The sequence below is a fragment of the Bos grunniens genome, chromosome 8, assembly GCF_055505025.1.
Source record: "Bos grunniens cultivar Pamir isolate PY7600 chromosome 8, Bosgru_T2T1.0, whole genome shotgun sequence".
In the NCBI taxonomy this organism is placed as follows: domain Eukaryota; kingdom Metazoa; phylum Chordata; class Mammalia; order Artiodactyla; family Bovidae; genus Bos; species Bos grunniens.
The window spans coordinates 68,555,538-68,575,931 of record NC_141172.1 but is presented as its reverse complement, the minus strand read 5'-3'; the positions used below and the strand labels follow the sequence as shown (position 1 = coordinate 68,575,931).

The following is a 20,394-nucleotide window of genomic DNA, read 5'->3' as shown; positions in this document are numbered from 1 at the left end:
CCCAGAGCTGCCCCCTACCAGCCACCCTCTGGAGGAGACACCTCCACCAGCAGAGGCTGGGTTGAGGGTGGGGAGGAGAGTGCAGAATCAGACCTAGACAAGGAGTCAAGGGGAGAGCTATGGAGCACACTGGGTTTGTTTTTGACTTTGGTTTATTTAAAAAACAAAAAGCCAAAAAAAAAAAAAAGAAAGAAAACCAACTTTATATACAAAGTCAAACTGAAACCACGGATTAATGGAAAGAGGCAAGACTTGTGGGGAAGGGGAAAGGCCGGGCCAGAGCCAATACCACATTCTGAACACAGGGAGCCGGGGGACAGGTGCTGGTTTCTTCTGGCACACCTGGGGCAGCTGAACACAGTGTTGACTGGCAGACACAGCCCCACACCAAACGCTCGCTAGCACTGACACCGTTCCCGTGATGGCCAGGGAGCCCCCTCCCCAAAAACCTGCTCCTGGAAGCTGGCAGGATTTGTGCCATTCGTAAGGGTTCTTACCCCCAACCAGATTCCACGTCTGCTCCTTTAGTTTATTGGCATCAGACCTTATGACAGACTTGAAAAGCCTTTTCCTGCCCTGTCTTATTCTAAACTGGAAGAGGACAGGAGAAAGTCAGCACAAGACGAAAGGGCCCCAGGAGGAATCCCAAAGTAGAGGGCAAAATGACATTCGAGGGGTGCACAAGATGTTGGATTTAGTTGCGCGTGGAACCGGCTTCCTCACTCATCCGACCCACGTGGCACAGACAGACCCCCCCTGACGGCCTGAGCGCCCCTGCAGAGGCCGAGTGCCGCCAGGTCAGCCACCCCTGCCTCCAGCTCCCAGGTCCTGTTCTGGCTGCTTTCTGGGCTCTAACTTCAGCAGGCTCCATCGCTGACCTCATAGGGCTCCTGCACCAGGCCCCTCAGTTGCTTGGTGCTGGCTCCTCCTTCTCTACCCAGCTGTCAGCCTGTTTGAAACAGACACACGAGAATCAGGACTTGGAGGAGGAAGGGCTGAGATCCGAGATCCCATCCGAGAACTACTAACCACTTCCTCCTGGGAGGCTCCCGGTCGCAAGCTGCTGACTGATGGATTCCATAAGAAACTAGCAGATGGAGGCAAATGCCAGTGAAGCTGAGCCGGCTGTGCTGACCCACCTCACCACGCAACGGCCGGCTCTCCAGGAGGCTCACCTTTTCAAGCATCCTCTGTGTGTCGAGCTGCAAGGTGGTCAGGCGCCTTCGGAACTCCTGAAGCAGCCGCTGAAGCTGGTTCTTCTGTCGCTCGGCTGTCCGGGCCATCTCCTCAGCCTCGGCCAGCCGGGCCCGCAGATCCTGCATTTCCGTTGCCAGTGTCTTATTTGTCACTTCAGTGGCTGAGAAACGGTTATGGCTCTCCTCTGGTGGGGGCAGGCCGGAGAGACTGCTCAGCTAAGAGGGGAGCAGATGGCGGGCAGCCTGGAGTCTGGGGTGCAGGCCTCCCGCTTCATGTCCCCAAGCCACAGGCCACTCACCCAGCTTAAGCTCCAGTGTGTGAATCTTGTTCTCCAGGTAGAGCCGCCCGCTGTCCTGCTGCTCCGCACGCTGCAGCAGGTTCCCCACGTTGATGAGGCTGCCGTTGTGGGACACCAGGCCCTTGTGCTCCACTGGGGTCGTACCCGGCTTCCCACTCTTCCCCGGAGGAGGTAGCAGGTCCAGGTTTCCTAGGAGGGCCAGGAGAAGACTCAGGGACGGGAAGTGGGAGAAAGCAGCCCACCCGCCCCCGTCCCCTGGAGGCCGCAGGGCCCAGTTCGCACCGAAGAGCAGGTCCTCAGGGAGTGCCCCGTCTGGGCCCTCCGGGCGGCTGTACTGAAGGCTCCGATACTGGCAGATGTTCTGGGACACCGCCCTGCTGACCAGCTGTTTGGCCTGCAGGAAACACACACCCACGATGCCCACAGAGAAGAAGGTGCAAGGCCCCTGTAATGGCGCACAAGAACCTAGAGCCACAGCATCCCAAGCCACACCTGCACACAACGACACTGGGGGAGGCATCTCAGGGAGGGCTGGGAGACGCTACCTGCTCTGCACTGAGCCGCAGCCCAAGGGTAAGCAGGATCCTCTCCAGGTCTCGCCGGTGCAAGTAGCCACACCAGTTGGCGTCAAAGTAGACGAAAGCAAGAAGACAGTCCACAGGGAGCACAGCAGAGGGTTCCAGCTCCTTGGGCTGCAAGAGAAACAAGGATGAACAGGATTTACAAATAGCTCTCTTAATGCTAAATCACCCAGGATGAAGCCCTTTCAAAATAAGGCAGCTTGGCTGACACATTCACACCCAGACACACCTTCCAGTTGGAGATCTGACCCTTGGCCTGTGAGCAAAGATCTCTCTCTGGGGCACTTCCGCCCCAAGGCCTGTCATCCAGCACCCATCCTGTGCTCCTAGATCAGACAGCTCACTCAGAACCACACTGATAGAGACACTGAAGGATTCTCCTGGATCCTATGAGTGTGCTATCCCACGAGCCAAGAGCCACCTTTGTCTTTGATCAATGAGAAGATGCCAGGTGTCTCGGACTTTCCTGGTGGTCCAGCAGATAAGCATCTACCTTGCAGCGTGGGGGACAAAGGTTCAATTGCTGGTTGGGGAACTAAGATCCTACATGCCATGGAGTAACTAGAGTGCCCACATGCCAAAACTAGAGAATCAGTGTGCCACAGCAAAAGATACCCGGTGTACCATGACTAAGACCCAATGAAGCCAAAATAAATAATTTTTTTTTTTAACTATCAATCTATTAAAAAAAAATGCCAGAGGCCATTTAGTAAAAGCATCCCTTTCCCAGGAGAGTCAGAGGCCTTGCCAGGCTTCCCGGTCACGGAGCCCCAAGAGCACACTGAAGGTCTCACCATGTCCTGAAGGGTCGAGAACTCCATCTCTGACTGGTTCGAAGCAACCGACCGGACCTCGGAATCCTCCAGCTTGGCTCCTGCTACAGAAAGCCTGAGGTGAGCCTAGAGCAAGGCCCACGTGGGTCCAGACTGGCTCCATCCAGAACGAGAGAGCAGTAAGCCACAGTGTCAAGAAGCCACCATCCGGCTGGCACCACACATACCAAATTCCTCCTCCCCGTCGTCTCTCAGGAGCAGCAGTTCTGGGTCCAAGGCCATCTCACACAGGTCCTCAGACGCCTCACCCCGGGGTTTCTCTTCGTCTTCTCCCCCAGAAGACGGGGGTTTGGGCAAAAGCCCATCTTCCTTCTAGGAGAAGCAGACCCAGATGATAAGGAGAAGAGCTGCCCCTGGAATTACGCACCATAACAACGGTTAACATTTTCACGTTGGCCGTCTTCAGGCAATGGTATAAAGGCTTACGTGCAGCGTCTCATTTAATGTACTTCATTACACAGGGGTCACAGAGCAGACCAGGGCGAGTTCCAGACACCTGGGGTGCTCCTTGGGAGTCAAGCCCAGTCCCATAAGCAATCTGCTTACTTGATTATATTTAGGCAAGAAGCAGACCCATGGACTTTAGAAACCGTTAAGAAAATGCAGTGCTGTAGTTAACCATAGGGTCATGAAAACACCTGTACCCATCAAAACACTGCTATGAACACAGATGTCCATGGTGCCCTGTCAACCACGCTTCCCTTCACGAAGCTCCAGGCCCTCCTCCCTTCTCCCAGGTGCTTCACCTCCGAGCTGTGTAGCCACACAGGAGAGTTACATGCCCTGTGCCCAAGTCACACCGGGGTCAGGAGGTGCGTGCAGTGAGTGTGGGGTAGTGAGCAGAGCTGAGGCACGCTCTGTGCTCCAGTTCTGGTGGGCCTTAGGACCTGCCGCCCCAGTGCCCGCACAAAGGGCAGCGATACTCACCGGCGGGGCGTCTGCCTCGGCAGCTGTGCCCTCACTCTGTACCTCATCCTTGGACTCCTTGGCCTCCTCCTTGACTGCTTCTTCTTCCTTGGCTGCCTCCTCCTTCTCAGGCTCAGGCGGGGCCACAACCTTTTCAGGAAGGCTCAGGAGCGTCTTATAAATCCTATAGCCAAAGTCCCTCTGCAGCATCTCCAGAAACAGCTCAGCCAACACCGTGGCCTGGTGGGGGAGGTGGCGGGAGGCCATGAGCCTCAGGACAGAGAGTGTTCCCATCACCCGCTACCGCCCCACAGCCGCCAGCTCCTACACCTGCCTCAAAAGAGATCCTTTCCTTTGGCCTCCGGTCCTCCACGATACTTTGCAGGGACAGGTTTACACAGCGGGAGCGCGCCATGACAGCAGGTTCCAGAGGGGGTGGGGGGGCCTCTGGGAGGTCAGTGTCCACTTCCTGCTGTGTGGTGACCTCTGGATTCTCGGCACTCTTAGAGGTGTCTGCTGCTTGCTCCGATCCATCAGCCGGCTGCTCTGTAGGCTCTGTTTCCTGTGGCAGATGTCAAGGGCTATGACCACCTGGGTCCCGGGGTTCAGGTACCTCCCTCCCTCATTGGTTCGTAAGCCTTGGCCTCACCACTGGCACCTCTGGGGGCGGGGGAGCTGCCTCTGCAGCTTTCTGCTGGCACAGGGCCTCCCACTCTTCCAAAGTGGGCATGATGGTCCAGATGTCTGGCAGGTACACCACCACAGTCTGGAGCCGCCTCGGGGGTCCCGCCTGCAGGTACTGAAACTCAGCAAAGCGCCACCTGCTCACAGTGAAAGGAGAAATGAAGTGCTGACCCATGACTTTCACAAGTGAGTGCTTCAGCTGCCAGTCAACATTTAATGAACATGTACTGTGGGCCAAGCTCTAAAAGATACAGTCCAAGTCCTCAAGAAATGGTCCATGGGAAGAGACAGGTAACCCAACAGTTACTATCCGAGGTGCCGTGGCAGTAAGGAGCTCGGAATGTGGCTGGGGACCACATCTGAGGAGCCTTGGAGGGTCAGCTGGCTCTCAACACACTTACACATCCCTAGCCATGCTCGGGACTACAGCAACCACTGGCAGGGCTAGAGGGAGGGAGATGAGCTGGGATGAGGGAACTGACGGGAGCTGACAGGTCAGAAAGGCCCAGCAGAAGCCTGGCCTCCGCCTGGGTCTCACCCACTCAGTGGTGCCCACAGGCAAGCTCTGGCAGCCACTCACCACTTGGTGCAGGCACTCAAGTCGATGCCAGCCTGGGCCTGCGCGCAGCGTGTAGCAGTGCGGACAAGCACCTGTGGGTCGCCCTTGGGGTCGAGGCCATCCAGCGAAGGAGACCACTCACCACCAACCAGCACTGCCTCATCATCCTTCCAGCCCAGCAAAAACTGCAAAGAGAGACCAGGGATAAGACACGAAAAACCAATCATCTGGGCTTCCTACTGGGAAACAACCTGCACCACTGGGGAACAGAGTCCACCACACTGCACGTGGGGGGCAGCTCTCTACCCATGAACTTGAACCCCACGTAAATCTAGTAAGACCATCTCTGGGCCACACCCTGCTCCGGGCAGAACGACTAGTATCTCAACTCTGTTTCTTTGAGCTCATGAGCAGCATCTCAGCTGACAGGGACTGACCATCGTCAGTAAGTGTGTCTTGCCTCCTGGGCTCCAGCTCTTACTTTAATTTGCTTCAGAGGGTGTTCCGGGGTCTCCCGTGGCTCAGCCATGTCATCCACGAACAGCATGCAACAACGATACAATTCCTCCAGTCCCGGGGAGGAGAGCAGCAGTACCTGGTAGGGACGGCGTGAAGGAGACACTCGAGAGCTTTCTCAGCCCTCAACAAGGGGATCAAGTGGCAGGACCCCAGCCAACTCACCTTGGAACTGTAGGTGGGGTCGCTGTCTGTAGGGGGGTGCTCTGCACCAGCATCAGCAGCTGGCTCCTTCTCCGAAGATACCTGGATGCGGCTCGGATGATGGAGAGAGAAGGGCTGGCTCACAGGGAAGGCCGACAACCAGCTCAGATGCACGGCCAGAAAATCTGAGGGAACCAGGAGGGTGCGGTAACGGCGCTGGAGTTCTAAGAAATCAAAGACGGGGCTGTGGGAAGAAAGCAGGGAGTTCCAGATTGAACAATGATGAAGTGTTTTTTTTGTTCTGTTTTTTTTTTTTTTTTAACATGGAACCATAAAAAAGACTTGAAAGAAAAGGGAAGCAAATTCTTTTATAATCTGAGAAGAATTTTCTAAGGAAGACACCTCTGAAGAGAGAAAAATGGATTAGATTTGACCACTAAATGCTACAAGTCAATCTAGGGAAAGGAAAAAAGACATTTGCAATATATGACAGCAAAGAGTCTTTATCTTAAAGTTAATATAAAAGGAACTCACAAATCACTAAAAAAAAATCACATGTCTAAGAGAAAACTGGAAAAACTGACAGCAACAGATACTTAGAAAAAGGAATGAGACTGAAGAGCTCATGAAAATATCCTCAGTATCACTCATAATTAAAGAAATTCAAATCAGGGTATCACTTTTCACCTACTGGACTGACAAACATCATGAAGCTGGCTGACACGGTGTTGGCAAAGGCTGGGGGTGCAAGTACCTCACAATTCGTGTGAGAAGGTAAACTGACAGCCTCTGTGAGAAGCCTGGCCATACCTTCAAGGTTCACAGACCTTTAAGCCAGCTACTCCATTTCTAGGAACTGAGCCCAATAAAATACTTGCACCTGTCCACAGACATGTCTACAGAAGAACGTTTATTATTACAACAAGATTTAGAATAACTGCAGATTAAAAATGGAGACCTGGTTCAATAAATTCTGGTCCATCCACTTAGCCGTGTGGTTGCTAAAAAGAATGAGATCAGTCTAACAAACATTAATGTGCAATAAATTCCAAGATAAGTGAAAAAGCAAAGTGCCAAATAGTATGTACAACAGGCTTCCACTTGTGATTTTAAAAAAATACACAGCTGTGTGTGTGGCTAATCATCAGCAATCGGTGTCCTGACCACTCAAGATGCACCCTGCCGCAGTGGTGATGTGGGGACCAGGGTCTCCTGAGATTACCCTAGGGAGGCAGGTGGGTCAGCATGGAGAGTACAAGGTGTGGCCTGCTCCTGGGGGTGGAAGCAGGGCAGCCCGCCCTCCCTGCCCGTCATGAGGAGGAGGTGCTAAGAGGCCGCCCTCACTTCTACTTGGAGCAAAGTGGATCTGCCCTGGGGGGCTTCTAACACAGCAGCTGGAGCCCTGCATCTCCCCTGCTAGCTGGCATCTGGGATCACTCATCTACTCAGATTCTACGCTTGAGAAGTAAGTTTGTATGGGGACCTGTGACCTCGTACATGCTGTCACACTCAAGAAATCATTCAGAGCTTCCCTGAGAAACCAGTCCCACCGTTCCCATGACCCATAGTTTCCACCTGATTTATAACTGGTATTGGGCACCTGGATTTTGATTGGGATGCCATAATTATAGGCTGACATAACAACTTCTGGTGATTAAATCATAAATCAGTGGTGCTATGCTGGCCTGAATTTGAGATTCTGAAATAAATTTGTCACATTACAAAACAAAAATGAAGTGAGCAAAAAGGTCATAAGAATACACATACACAATTACTACCAGACTATATCGTATTTACACAAGAAAAATGTTACCACCTGCAAGTCTCACCCCCCAGCCCAGCCTCCCCACTCACCTGTCCACAGTATAGGGAGTGAGATGGACTCGGTAAGGAGGCAGGTCATGCCTTGGTTTCTTAGCACCCCAAGGCTCTCCACCAGCTCGCTGTTTGCGTTTCTTGGAGTCGTAGTCATCGCTGGAGGTTGATTCATCACCAGAAGGAAGAAACCATACTGTTAAATACAGCTTCAGGACATGTTGGCCTAAAAAGAGCTGGAAACCATCTGAATCCTGAACTTTAAAGAAATGGATAAATAAGCCATACTAACAGCCATATAAGAGACTGTTATTAAAGATATTAAAGTATACATTTAAATGCTTTAAATAACACAGAAAACCATTCATGTTAAACAAAAAGTACAGTATGGAACACTGTATAGAAAACAGTGCCTCAAATGAGCAAAAACAGCTTTAAAAGACTGAGAGAAAATATTAATGGTGGACGCCTCTGACTGATAAAGCTAATAATTTTTTAATATTTTTACGAACATTGTAAGTTACAGCTAACATGTAAATTTTTGAAATGAGAAAATTAACTTTTTTTTTTTTTTTTTTAACAAGAGATACATATATGGTACCATGCTATGGGTTCTATCAAGTTTAATTGAGAGAGAGAGATCTGGTAACAAACCCTTGAAAAAAGTGAAGAGAAAGTGTTAGTTGCTCAGTCATGTCTGACTTTCTTGCAACCCCATGGACTGCAGCCCACCAGGCTCCTCTGTTCCATGGAATTTTCCAGACAAGAATACTGGAGTTGGTAGCCATTTGCTTCTCTGGAGGATCTTCACAACCCAGGAATCAAACCTGAGTCTCCCACACTGCAGAGGAATCAAACCTAGGTCTCCCACATTGCAGAGGAATCAAACCTGGGTCTCCCACACCAGAGCAATCAAACCTGGGTCTCCCACACTGCAGGCAGATTCTGTACCATCTGAGCCACCAGGGAAGCCCCACAAACCCTTAACCCTACACATTTAAGTCATAAAAATTCACTAATCATACAGCCATTAAAACAATTCTGAGGATTACTCTGCAATATGGAACACATGTTAAATAAGAATGTATTAAAAAAAATCTGAACTCAGATTAAAATTATAAAAACTGTGTGTGTGTGTGTGTGTGTGTGTGTGTATGTATATATATATATATATACATATACATATAAAGACTAGGAAAGAACAATGGGGAAAAAAGTGACAGGAAGTAATTTTGCTTTTCTAAAGGTCTTCAAATATAAGAATGGCTACCTTGGGGACAGGGGGATGGGGGGATAAGAATAGGAGACTAAGAGGTACAAACTACTATGTACAAAATAAATAAAATACAAAGGTGTAATACACAGCACAGGGATTATAGCCAACATTGTATAATAACTTTAAATGGAGTGTGATCTATAAAAGCACATAACTTTAAATGGAGTATAACTGCTATGTTGTACACCTGAAACTAATACAATATTGTAAACCAACTATACTTTAATTAAATAAAGTTTTTAAATGCTTACCTTTAAAGGGAAAGAGGGAATGATAATTTTTGTAGTACTTTAACTTTACATAATGTCATGCACTATGTTTTATAATAAATCACTTATTACGGTGCCACTACGGTACGCTGCGAGCAATGAGAACAGCGGAAAAGCAAAGCCTTCAGGCCATTATAAAACGCCAGACTGACGGGGGAGCCATGTCTCTCAGGGGAAATGAAATCGACTGTCAATTCTTCATGCTGAGGTAATGCTGAGCTAATTCTATTTTTTTTACCAGGTCTCTGCTCTTTTCCTTTAGACCTGCCTGGGTTGTTTCCCTAGTCATGACACCCGATTGACTAACTCGATTATATTTAATGCAGAATTTTTCTTTTCTCACATTTCTGCCTGGGTAATTTCCTTATTCATCAGTATCTCCCTCCAAAAGCTGCCTTCTAATCTTGCCCTTGTGGGATATCAGTGCTTCTGTGTCTCTAACAGAAGAACTGCTCCAAAGTCATTTTGATAACTCTCTTCAGCTCACCCGTGATTGAAGTGAACTCTTCAGTAAAGGCTGTCAACCTCAAGTTGAAGTGCATGTTCCACTGAATCCTGTAATCTTTATTGTCAATGTCAGGAAGAGACTATAAAGCACGAACAGTGGAAGCCATCTGGGTAACTTCAGCAGGACACTGAGATGGTCTACCCGGCTGAGTATCCTTGTCTAAACCCCTCAGTAGTTCAGCATTAGCAATCCAAAGGAGACACTGGTTTCTGCCTCCCAAAACCTGAAGTTCAAAAGAAAGCCTGGTTTCCAGTCAAACACTAAGATGGCTGACTCAGTTATAAACGGTTGTTCCCCCAGAGGGTGACCTCATTGCTACTGCCCCCTCCCCGGCTCTGCAAATCCCTTCTACAGACTCATGGTAGTATCTCACTCCCAAAAGTCATGTCTTCTATCTCTAGAGACCGTGACACTGAACCATTATGGCCAAAGTAACAGAACACAGAACTTGCACAGGGCTTGGTGTGTCCTGGACAATCAAATGCTACTGGCTTTACAGGAAGGCTGAATTTGAACCTAAAGCAAAAAGTCAATAGCAGCCATTGATTTCTACCCAGGCTACATTATCCCTGAGGGCACCTGCTGTCCTCAGTCTGTAACAAAGTCTTTAATAAACTCACAGAACGGGAGAGTTGGAGAGTCCTTGGAAACTGAAGACCAAGAAGATGCAGAGGACAAGAGGTACGGGTGTATGTGAATTATACACCAGTAACTTGAATGAAACTGTTTTAAGCAGTGGAGATGCTGTGGAAAAAAATCCTACACAATCAGAGCTGCCCACTCCAGAGTTCCCAATGACCTACCCCGAGGCAGCACACAGCAGCTTCAGCAGACTAGCTCCATCACTTTGCTTAAAGCTTTTTCTCTGAGGAACTCCATGCCCCCTTTACATGTCTGCAGTAGACTGCGTGCTTAGCCCTTACTTACAAGTAACAATCACTGGCTTCTGGGAGAGGAAGCGGTTTCCTTCTGAGAACAGTCCTCATTTCAGAAGAGAACTAGAACATGAGAACCCTTTCTGGAGTGATGGACATATTCTGTATCTTAAAAGGGGTGAGAGTCACATGGGATTTTTCATTTGTCAAAACTGCCCATCTAAGATCTGTGCACATCAACCTACATAAATTTTACCTTAAAAAAAAACAAAAAACAAAAACAAAGTATAAGGCAGATGAAAAAGAATGGCAGATATTGATACTTGTTGAAGCTGAGTGATGGGTATATGAGGGTATTTACTATGCTTATATTTGAAAATTTCCATAATAAAAAGTTAAAAAGAAGACTGACAGAAATAACTTGAATGTGTCTTCAACAAACTAGTCTAGAGCATAACTCCTAGGGATAGAAACTAAAACTTTTAGGTAGGGTATGGCAGGATCAGAACATGTGAGCCAGAGAGAACAGGAAGCATGCTCCTGGCAGTCCCCAACGCTCACAGATGACACACGATGGCCCAGAATGCCCCAAAGGCCCAAAGCCACCATGCCTGCTCCACACAAGGCCACGTCTACATGTCCACAGCACAGGATTTCTGGACAGAGTGCAACATACATAGTCTATCACATCGCTGACTTCTGTGGTGTATAGGAAGAAACATGTTTTATACTAAGAATTAAATCATGCACTGCAGGAAACTAAAAAAAAAAACCATCAAAAAAACAGAAACAGACTCACAGATATAGAGAACATACTGGTGGTCACCAGAGCAGAGGGGGTTGTGGGGGGAACGGGCAAAACAGGTGAAAGTGAAAGTCACTCAGCCATGTCCGACTCTTCGCGACCCCACGGACTATACATAAACAGTCCATGGAATTCTCCAGGCCAGAATACTGGAGTGAGCCTTTCCCTTTTCCAGGGGATTTTCCCAACCCAGGGATCCAACCTAGGGATCGAACCCAGGTCTCCCTCATTGCAGGCGAATTCTTTACCAACTGAGCCACCAGGGAAGCCCAAGAATACTGGAGTGGGTAGTCTATCCCTTCCCCAGCAGATCTTCCCAACCCAGGAATCAAACCAGGATCTCCTACATTGCAGGCAGACTCTACCAAAAGAGCTATCAGGGAAGCCCTAATACAAGTGAAGGAGGATTAAAAAGTACAAACTTCCAATTATAAAATAAGTAAGTCATAGAGATGTAATATACAGCACAGACAATATAATCAATACTTTAATAACTCTGTAGAGTGACAGATAGTAACCAACTATTGTGGTAATCATCTCATAATACATAAAATTTCCAACCTACTGGTATTATATTGTAAATTATGCTTCAGTTAAAAAAACACACTGCAAAAAATTTTTTGGACACTACTATTTTCTTCAGTTTTGATTCCTGGTATCCCAATCTTAGAGACTAGAAATAAAAGACAAAATTATATATTAAAAACAAATTCAGTGTGATATTTTGAAAGATGATTATGCCAAATCCCTACTTGTTGAACCAGCTTATAAAGTTCCAATATTTCTCAATGTGTCAGCCTATCTTAGGGTAAAGGGACTAGGATCTAGCTGCACGAAGAGAATGCTGGTGTTAAGAAGTGGTCAAAAAAAGGGGGGATGGGGCACATTCTCTGAGAGGCAAAGAAATGAAGCACCTTTCCTGCTTGATCATCATCTTACCTTCGGCCCTGATCCAATCGTCCATGAGGGCCCCGAGCAGGAAACCTGTTCAGGTGGCTCAGATGAAGTGTGTGGGATGTTTGGAAGAGACTCAGAGCTGCAGAAAGGAAATGGATAGTGACTCAAAACACCTAAATATTTGCCCAACTTTCCTGTCCCCTATTCTAGTCTCCACTTTTACTCTGAGAGCAACAACCTAATTCTTACAAGTCCATTCAACCAGAGTACTCCATAAAGCCACACCCCCAATATCCATGTCGCTGGTACTCACGCTTCTGAGGAAAGAGTGGGGGAATCCGGTGAGGCTGAAAGATCAGCTGGGGCTGAGCTCCCAGAATCCCTTGCTTCTGGCCCAGGGCTGCCACATGTAGAAGGGGAGGTGCTGGGGACTTCAGTAGGGGCTGCAGAACAGTAACCAGGAAACTCAGGGCATCCCATGGCTGAAGTGCTCACTACCTTGGAAAAATGTGGCCCTACCCCCTTGACCAAAGAAAGGTTCCTGTCCATCTTTCTGGGCACCAGGGTGTCCCTCCTACCCCTTTCCAATGCACATGCTGAGGAGAGATGAATACCTGGTTGGAGAGCGTCTGCACCTTGACAGCATTCCAGGGCACTGCCTGACCTGGGTTGTATGCAGCCTTCACCAGCACCTTCTCACCCAGCTGGGGCAGCCGGCCCTTCACCACACTGCCAGCACACAAGCCAGGAGACCCAGTCAGGAGAGAGACCCTGGCCAAGCCACCTTGACTGTCCCTATGAGGCCCTTCCCATCAAGATTTCTCACACCTTGCATAACAGCAAAGCAATGTCTTTAGAAGGCCCCACCAGCACAGTGACAGACCCGAATCCCGTTAAGCATTTCCAGAAGGGGAACGGCCTCAGCCTACCTTAGCTGAAAAAAGACTTCTTCATCCACCACCCCAAAGTAGTCGTGCAAGCTGGTAACAATGCCAGTGAAGACCCGCTGTTTCTCTCCACCCTATATGAGAAGAGTGAAGTTTAAAGGTAAGAGGAAGCATCTATCCATGCTCTGCCATTAGCATCTCATCTTTCTCCACCCCCAGATCAAAGTACTGCACGGAGCTTCCTGTAGAAGGAAGCACATGTGTCTAGTGGACATAATCTACCGAAGGTGGGAGAAGTCATGCTGATTCTTGGGCCATAAGCTTCTTCTAGGATTCCCAGTTCTTCCTTAACTCCAAAAAGCACCCTAGAGATTTCCCTAGAATCAAAACCAAAGACTCCCCAGTCAGAGAGGTCTAGTTACCTCTGGACTGGTTGACGATAGGAGTGTCAAGAAGGATGAACAATGTCATGTAAGAATGAAAGCATCGGACAACCATGCATGCTGAGGTCCTCCCAAGTGCTGAAACTCACTAGACGGAATGCCCAACTTACCTGAAGGTGCCTGGCATTTTGGGACAGGTCTGTGGCCACAGGAGGAGTGAGCAAACCAGGAGGAGGGCCCAGAAGGGATGTCGAAGCTGCGCCTGTTGGAAGAGAAGCAATCCAGGAATTGCACCTACCGTGGTAAGCACTAAAGTCAGCTAGAGAAGACAGGAAACCCAAAGGGTAAAGTGGATCCGTACAAGTCCCAACAGGGTTTTGCTGACAACCACTGTGGTCATCGACTAGCTTCCTAAGAAACATCAGCAGCAAACTGCACTCCACCAGGAAAACCCCTGGTGGATTTAAAGACTAACGTCTGTTAAAGACTAACTTCAAACCACATACTTCCCAATGTGGGGCCAGGTAGAGATAAAGGTGATCACCTGAGAAGTTGCGTCCCCCTGGAAGCGGGTTGATCCGCTGGCGCTTAAACTGTGACATTGGGAATGCTGTCCTCTTTCAGAGTCTTGGGAAAAAACCTTCAATCAGAAAAGAAATAAATTAACAATTCACAGGGAAGATTTTCCACCTACCCCCCAAAAAGGAACTAAGGATCTGAAGGAAAGTGGGGAAATGTATACTGAGAATGAACAGGGAAGACAGATGAAGAGAACAGGAAATGGACCAGGAAACAGAGAAATTACAATGCTTCAGTTTCCCTCACAATAACCTAGTGATGGGTAATACTGTTATACTCTTTCAAACAAAAGGAAACCGAAGCTCGGAGGGACTGAGACTTGCCCGAGGCACAGAACCAGGTACGTAAAAAACTAGGACTCACACCCAGGTCTCCCGACAACTCAGCGCTCCTCTCACTATGCCACGCCACCCTCAGATGGTTGGGGAGAGTGAAGGGTTGGAAAGAGCCCTGGTGACATTCATTCATTCAAATACATCCGCCAAAAAGCTCCACGCAAGGCCCGGAAAAATGGAGGAGGCTGGTGCCGGAGAGGAGATGGTGTAGGCCCTCTCCCCGGAAGCCCGGCCCGTTGTTCCCCGGACGGGCTGGTGAGAAGACAGCTCCGCGGCCAGGCGAACGCAAATCCGGCTGCGCGCCCGCCCTCCTGCTCCCCCGCTCCCCGTGCCTCGGCTCCCGTCTCAGCAGCCACCAGAGCCGGATCTCCCGGGCCGGGCCGCGGCCAGGCCGCCGTGGGAGGACGAAGGCGCGCGGTTTCTCCTCCTCCCGCCCGCCCCCAGGGCCGAGGCCGTTGCCAGGGAGACGAGACTTGCAGTCCGGAGAGGGGCTCGGCCCCTTCCGCGCCCAGTGCATCTTCGCGGCTTGGCTCTCGCAGCCCCTCGGCCGGGGGAGGGGCAAGGAGGCAGAGGGGCGGCGGAAGGCCCCCCCAACCCACCTGCGGGCCAGGGCCGCGACACCGGGGGGACAAAGACACCCGGAACCACCAGAGCCGCTGCTGCCGCCGCCACCGGAAGCGCCTCTCCGGAAGCACGACCACTGGTCGGAAGCTGCCACTCTCCCGGATATAGTCCCTCCCTCCTCTCCACCGACCTCTCCCTTCCCCCACACCGGCCTGCCATCCCGCTCCAACTGCTGAGCGGAAGTGCGCCTTCCCCGATCGGATATGCGTTAGGAAGCCGCGCGTCGGTGGTGTCCGCGCTTACGTGTCCCATGAGAAAAGCAGACTTCAGAGAACTGGTTCCTGGTCCAAAGACAGATGGAGCTGGACCCTCAAACATAAAGCAGCACCTATGCTTCATTCTGGCGGACCCCCAAGCCGGCAGCAGCAAGAGAACCAGCTGACTGGAGGAGGAGGATGCATGATCAGTGCCCGTTTCTATAGAGACATCCTTGTGTCTGACTCAACCAATGACCCCATCTCTAGCCCTACCCTGTGTTGAGGGCAGCCCCCACTTGTACCTCCCATCTTCTGGGTGCCTGCAGGAGACTAAACTTTACCCCCTTCTCAGTTAACAGAGCTTGGAACCTAAAAGGTGTGAAATGGAATAGTTCCTCCCATATTGGTGTCCTGACTATGGTGACTATGTCCTCCTCCCATAGAAAATATTTTCCTCCATTTCCTCCCTCAGAAAAATACTTTTCTGAGCCCAGGTAGAATAATACCAGCTATCTGGCAGCCATCATCCACTTAGCCACTTCCCTGGTAAATGCTGAGGAGCTTGGGGCAGGGGGCAGGTGTGTGCAAGAAAAAGCAAGAGGCAGCCACCCACCACATCCCCCATTCCCTAAGTTGAAAGAGGAATTAAAGATGTGAAAGATCATGCAGTAGGATTTAGCCCCGATAGCTGAGATGCATATGAAAAGAATGAATTCAGGGAGCCCAGACGATTGCAGCTTCCCATACTTAGAAGACTGCTAAATTTCTTGATTTGAGATATTTGGTTTTCCTTAATTAACAATAAACTTTTGTTCAGAGCCCCATCCCCTGCTGCAATCTTCTATATAACCTGACTCCTCACCTCACCTCCTTAGAAAGAGTTCTCTGAGGAAATGCTGTCTCCAAGGCTTGAAGTCCTAAAAATTCCCACGGAATAAAGGTCTCTTAGGTTGCGTGTATTTTTTCAGTCAACACACCTTCACAATATACATTTACAAAGAATTCTCACAGTCATTTTCTTTAGTCCTCACATCAACTCTTGGGGAATGAGCAGGTCAGGTGTTAGTGTTCTAATTCTCAGATGTGATACGTGAGAGACTCAAATGACTCGCTCAAAGTCTTGCCACTAATCACTGGCCATTTTAGTCCCAATTAGCAATCCCAATTCCCCCTTATCCTCTGACCTTCTCATCATCCCTCCAGTTTAGCCTCCCTCCAACCCCCTTTCCTATTCATTTAACATTCACCAAGCATTTTGAGGCAGCTTAATTTCACTTTATCCTCAGAACAAGTCTGTGAGGTAGGCAAGGCAGGCATCATTATACCATTTGGGAGATTAAGTGGGCAGCTGTGGCTCAGAAAAGTTAAGCAATTTTGTCAAGGTCTAAATGCTAATTTGGGCCTCTGGTTTCAGCTATGATGTAGGTAAGCAGTAAAGCAGCAGAGAGTAGACCTTGAAGATTACTCTGCTGTTCCCTGTGTTGTACTTGACTCTCCCATCCCTGGTGCAGTCTTCAGGCAAGATTCAGGGCAGAGGCAGCCAAAAGAGTGCCCTTCTCTGTTCTAGGGCTGCCCACTTGAGTATGAGGAAGAAGACAGGACTCCAGATCAGTAACTGTCCACTCAGGAGTGAAGGTCAGGTCCATCGTCCTGCGGTTACCTCACCATGAGGGCATGATTCCAGAGAGACAGCTGGATCCAGTCAGTTCACCACACTGACAGTCCCACAGTCCCCAGCGACACACTGGGTGCCGAGAGATCACTGTGCCTGACACGCCCCATGGATGCCCCATGAATCAGTGAGGTTCACATTGCCTAAGCCCAGGGATTTTTGGCAACCAAGGAGGAGCCCCAGAGCTGCTGCACTTTGGGGCCTCTCAGGGACCCAGGGCTCCTTGGCTGCTCAGAAGAGAAGGACTCAGCCCTTGCCTGAGTTCAGAGAGAAGTTCAGAGAGAAGACAGAGCATCCACAGCTTTTTCTGGCAGTGCCCAGAAGCAGCATCAGGGCAGACGGCGAGGAGACTTCATTGCACTCGCCCCACAGGGGTCACATCCCTGCACCAGGAGGTCTCAGTGTACAGAGAGGTTTTTGTCTTGTTTCTTCTTAACCACTAATGATGGCATAAAGGTCTTCTGGAGGGGATGGCCCAGAGGCTTTTCAGGGAGGTCCCTTGATGCAATCCTGTGGAAAAAGGAAGGAAGCTCTAGGCTAGGGGAAAAAAACAAAGGTAATGATGGCAGACTTCTGTGATTAAGAATCTACCTACTCAGGGCAGGGGTCGGGTGGAGGGTGGGGAGGAGGGATAGTTAGGGAGTTTGAAAAGGTCTTGTACATACTGCTGTATTCAAAATGCATAACCAACAAGGACCTACTGTACAGCACATGGAACTCTCCTTGGTGTTATGTGGCAGCCTGGATGGGAGGGGCGGTTGGGGGAGAATGGATACAAGCACGTGTAGGGCTGAGTCCCTTTGCTATTCACCTGAAACTACCACAACATTGTTAACTGGCCATGAAAGTGAAAGTGTAGTCACTCAGATGTGTCCAACTCTTGGACTATAGCCCACCAGACTCCTCTGTCCATGGGATTTCCCAGGCAAGAATACTGGAGTGGGTTGCCATTCCCTTCTTCAGGGGATCTTCAGGACCCAGGGATTGAACCCAGGTCTCTTGCATTGCAGTAAGACCCTACTATCTGAGCCACCAGGAAAGCCCTGGTGATAACTGACTGGGAAATCACCAGGGTTGCAATATAGCCCTGGAATAATCAGTTATATCCCAATACAAAATAAAAGGGTTTTTTTGTAAAAAAAAAAAAAAAAGAATCTGCCTACTAATGTAGTAGACATGAGCTCCATCCCTGGTTTGGGAAGATCACACAGTCTGCAAGGCAACTAAGCCCATGTGCCCCAACTACTACAGCCCGTATGTCCTGGAGCCTGTGCTCAATAACAAGAGAAGCCACCAGAGTGAGAAGCCCACACACCGCAACAGAGTAGCCCCCGGTGGCCACACCTAGAGAAAGCCCGAGCAGCAACCAAGATCCAGCACAGCCAAAAATTAATCTTCAAAAAAAAAAAAAGTAATGATGGCCCCTGAGTTGACCGACAATTGCGAAAAGCCTAAGGATATTAATTGATGGAGCTTATCCTGGAGAGTTATTCAGTAAAGACCCTCACTCCCAGCACCCACTGTGGCATTCTGTGTGCACTACCTTGCTTTCCTGGGAAAACCCAGGGAGGTCGCCTAAGTTTCAGCTTTGAGGGCTGAGGGCTTGCTGGGTTCACATGACGATTTCCTATCTTTTGGTCCTGGCTCTGCCACTGGCTCGCCGTGCGGCCTCAGGAAGATAACTTCCCTCCCCAGCCCTGTTCTCAGACTCCTCATCTATAAATGGGGCTTTTTAACTACTTTCTGTTTCTTCCCACAACCTCTCCAAGACTTTTTGTTTAGTTGCTCAGTTGTGTCCGACTCTGTGACCCCATGAACTGTAGCCCATTAGGCTCCACTCTCCATGGGATTCTCCAGACAAGAATACTGGAGTGGGTTGCCATGCCCTTCTCCAGGGGATCTTCCAGATCCAGGTGTCAAACTCGGGTCTCCTGCATCACAGGCAGATTCTTTACCGCTGAGCCACCAGGAAAGCCTTCTCCAAGACTGCCTCTCTCAAATTTTGCAGGGACAAAAATAACAACTGGCAGCACAACCTCAGCCTCCTAGCTCATCAGGCTCCTCCTTCTGCCCTGCCCTGGGCAGGGTCACAGAACTCACCTGGGGGCTGGGTCACAGGACTCACCTGTGTGTCACAGGACCATCGGCAGAGGTGGCAAGTTCAGCAGGTCGAGGGCTGCCCCACCTGATCCGGTTGAGCAGGACTTTGACTTTGTTCCAGTGGGAGCAATCCCCCTGAGCAGAGGGTGAGGGGGTCACCCAAGGTCCCTCCTCACAACATACCCCGGACCAAGCTCCCACAGATAGTTGTCACCATAATCAGGACAAGTCACCTGCTCCAAATAGGAATCCTCTCATATTCTAGCTTTCAGGGTATCCACACATCCCAACCATCCCACCCCCACCCCATCCTGTCACCTGGCCCCACGTATCAGTTCAGTCACTCAGTTGTGTCCAACTCTTTGCGACCCCGTGGACTGTAGCACACCAGGCTTCCCACTACAGCAGGCCAGGCCCCACATATAGCCCTCACCTACCTTGTGTTCCTGGGAGGATGAGGTGTGAGCTGGCTCCATCAGGGCCTCTGACAGCCTGGGAGGGCTGGCACTGGGCGCCCCTACCTTTGAGGGTGAAGCTGTTTTTGCTCCTTCAGAAAGATAATCCGGTTACCCCAGGCAAGGAACAGGAAGGCACTCATCAAGCCCAGAGCTCAGGCAGTCTGCCTGTGGGGCCCTGGTTAGGCAAGATGCAGAGAGAGATGCAGTTGGAGCTCACCTGTCTCCTCTGTCTGGCTGAGCCATTCCCACGGTCCGCGCACCTCACTGCCTGGGGCGTAAGAAGGCAGAGGTGAAGGCGCCAGGGTTGTCTCCTCCTCCTCTTCAGGATCCTGTGCACAGGAGAGACAGGCTCTCTGGGCCTGGCTAGAGGGCTGAGGCTGTTCTGAAGGGAGTCCTGGTTTCAGGGGTCCCACCGATCCTCTGCCTCCCCCTCACCTGCCCACCAGCCGGCCTGCCCACTCACAGCTCACTCACCGCAGGGCCCCTCTGAGTCTGCAGCTGCAGACAGAGCTGCTGTAGATTTGCCACCTGCTCCAGCACCGCGCATAGGTGTTCCAGATAGCGAAGACCCTGCCCCGGAAGGCCGGAGCAGGCTTCAGGCTCCAAGTCCTCCACCTGTGGGACACAGTGAGGTCAGAGAGACTTCTGAACCCAGCCAGACTCCCACCCAACGGGCCAGTAGATGGGGCAGAATAAGTAAGAGGAGAACACACACCCAGCTGCTCACCCCGTGCCCAACCAGGCAAAGGTCCAGGTAGGGCCCAGGCCCTGCTCATCTCCACACAACTGGGGGTTGGGGATGAGGTGAGACATCTCATCCAACCCATCAATGAGAGGCAAGGAATGCCCTGCCCCAGCTTCCCTGGTGGCTCAGATGGTAAAAAGTCTCCCTCCAACATGGGAGACTCAGGTTTGATTCGGGTTGGGAAGATCCCCTGGAGAAGGGATGGCAATCCACTCCAGTATTCATGCCTGCAGAATTCCATGGACAGAGGA

At 50.2% G+C, this 20,394-nt stretch overlaps 2 protein-coding genes across 28 annotated transcripts in view; both read right to left on the bottom strand.

Moving 5' to 3' along the window:
* Window positions 1–134: 134 nt before the first annotated feature.
* Window positions 135–15,350, bottom strand: CCAR2 (cell cycle and apoptosis regulator 2). Of its 17 annotated transcripts, none has more exons than XM_086416198.1 (21): window positions 15,215–15,350; window positions 13,978–14,073; window positions 13,604–13,695; window positions 13,093–13,184; window positions 12,778–12,892; window positions 12,477–12,606; window positions 12,206–12,302; window positions 7,573–7,692; window positions 5,740–5,962; window positions 5,540–5,653; window positions 5,080–5,243; window positions 4,465–4,636; window positions 4,150–4,377; window positions 3,837–4,055; window positions 3,077–3,221; window positions 2,871–2,953; window positions 2,041–2,187; window positions 1,778–1,889; window positions 1,496–1,684; window positions 1,176–1,381; window positions 135–949 (listed from the first exon to the last, which is right to left on the bottom strand). In XM_086416198.1, the coding sequence occupies exons 2-21, from the start codon at window positions 14,033–14,035 to the stop codon at window positions 905–907; spliced, it is 2,751 nt and encodes a 916-aa protein (XP_086272324.1). In that variant the 5' UTR covers window positions 14,036–14,073; window positions 15,215–15,350; the 3' UTR covers window positions 135–904. The 17 variants fall into 17 exon arrangements, with proteins under 17 accessions (XP_086272324.1, XP_086272331.1, XP_086272322.1 ...); XM_086416205.1 differs by lacking the exon at window positions 15,215–15,350 and adding an exon at window positions 14,376–15,026 and having other exon boundaries at window positions 2,871–2,950; window positions 4,474–4,636; XM_086416196.1 differs by lacking the exon at window positions 15,215–15,350 and adding an exon at window positions 14,947–15,026.
* C8H8orf58 (chromosome 8 C8orf58 homolog) overlaps window positions 15,127–20,394 on the bottom strand; it is a 7,574-nt gene continuing 2,306 nt past the window's right edge. The window contains exons 3-9 of one of the 11 annotated variants that reach the window (XR_015170008.1): window positions 19,873–20,013; window positions 19,616–19,775; window positions 19,378–19,487; window positions 18,966–19,075; window positions 17,098–17,350; window positions 16,036–16,085; window positions 15,127–15,353 (exon numbers count right to left, since the gene is read on the bottom strand). Coding sequence is in view for 3 of the 11 variants with exons in the window: in XM_086416250.1 (XP_086272376.1) it covers window positions 17,239–17,350; window positions 18,966–19,075; window positions 19,378–19,487; window positions 19,616–19,775; window positions 19,873–20,013 (633 nt within the window). In the remaining 8 variants the exon portion in view is untranslated. The other 10 variants (XR_015170012.1, XR_015170011.1, XR_015170009.1 and 7 more) reach the window with 10 other exon arrangements.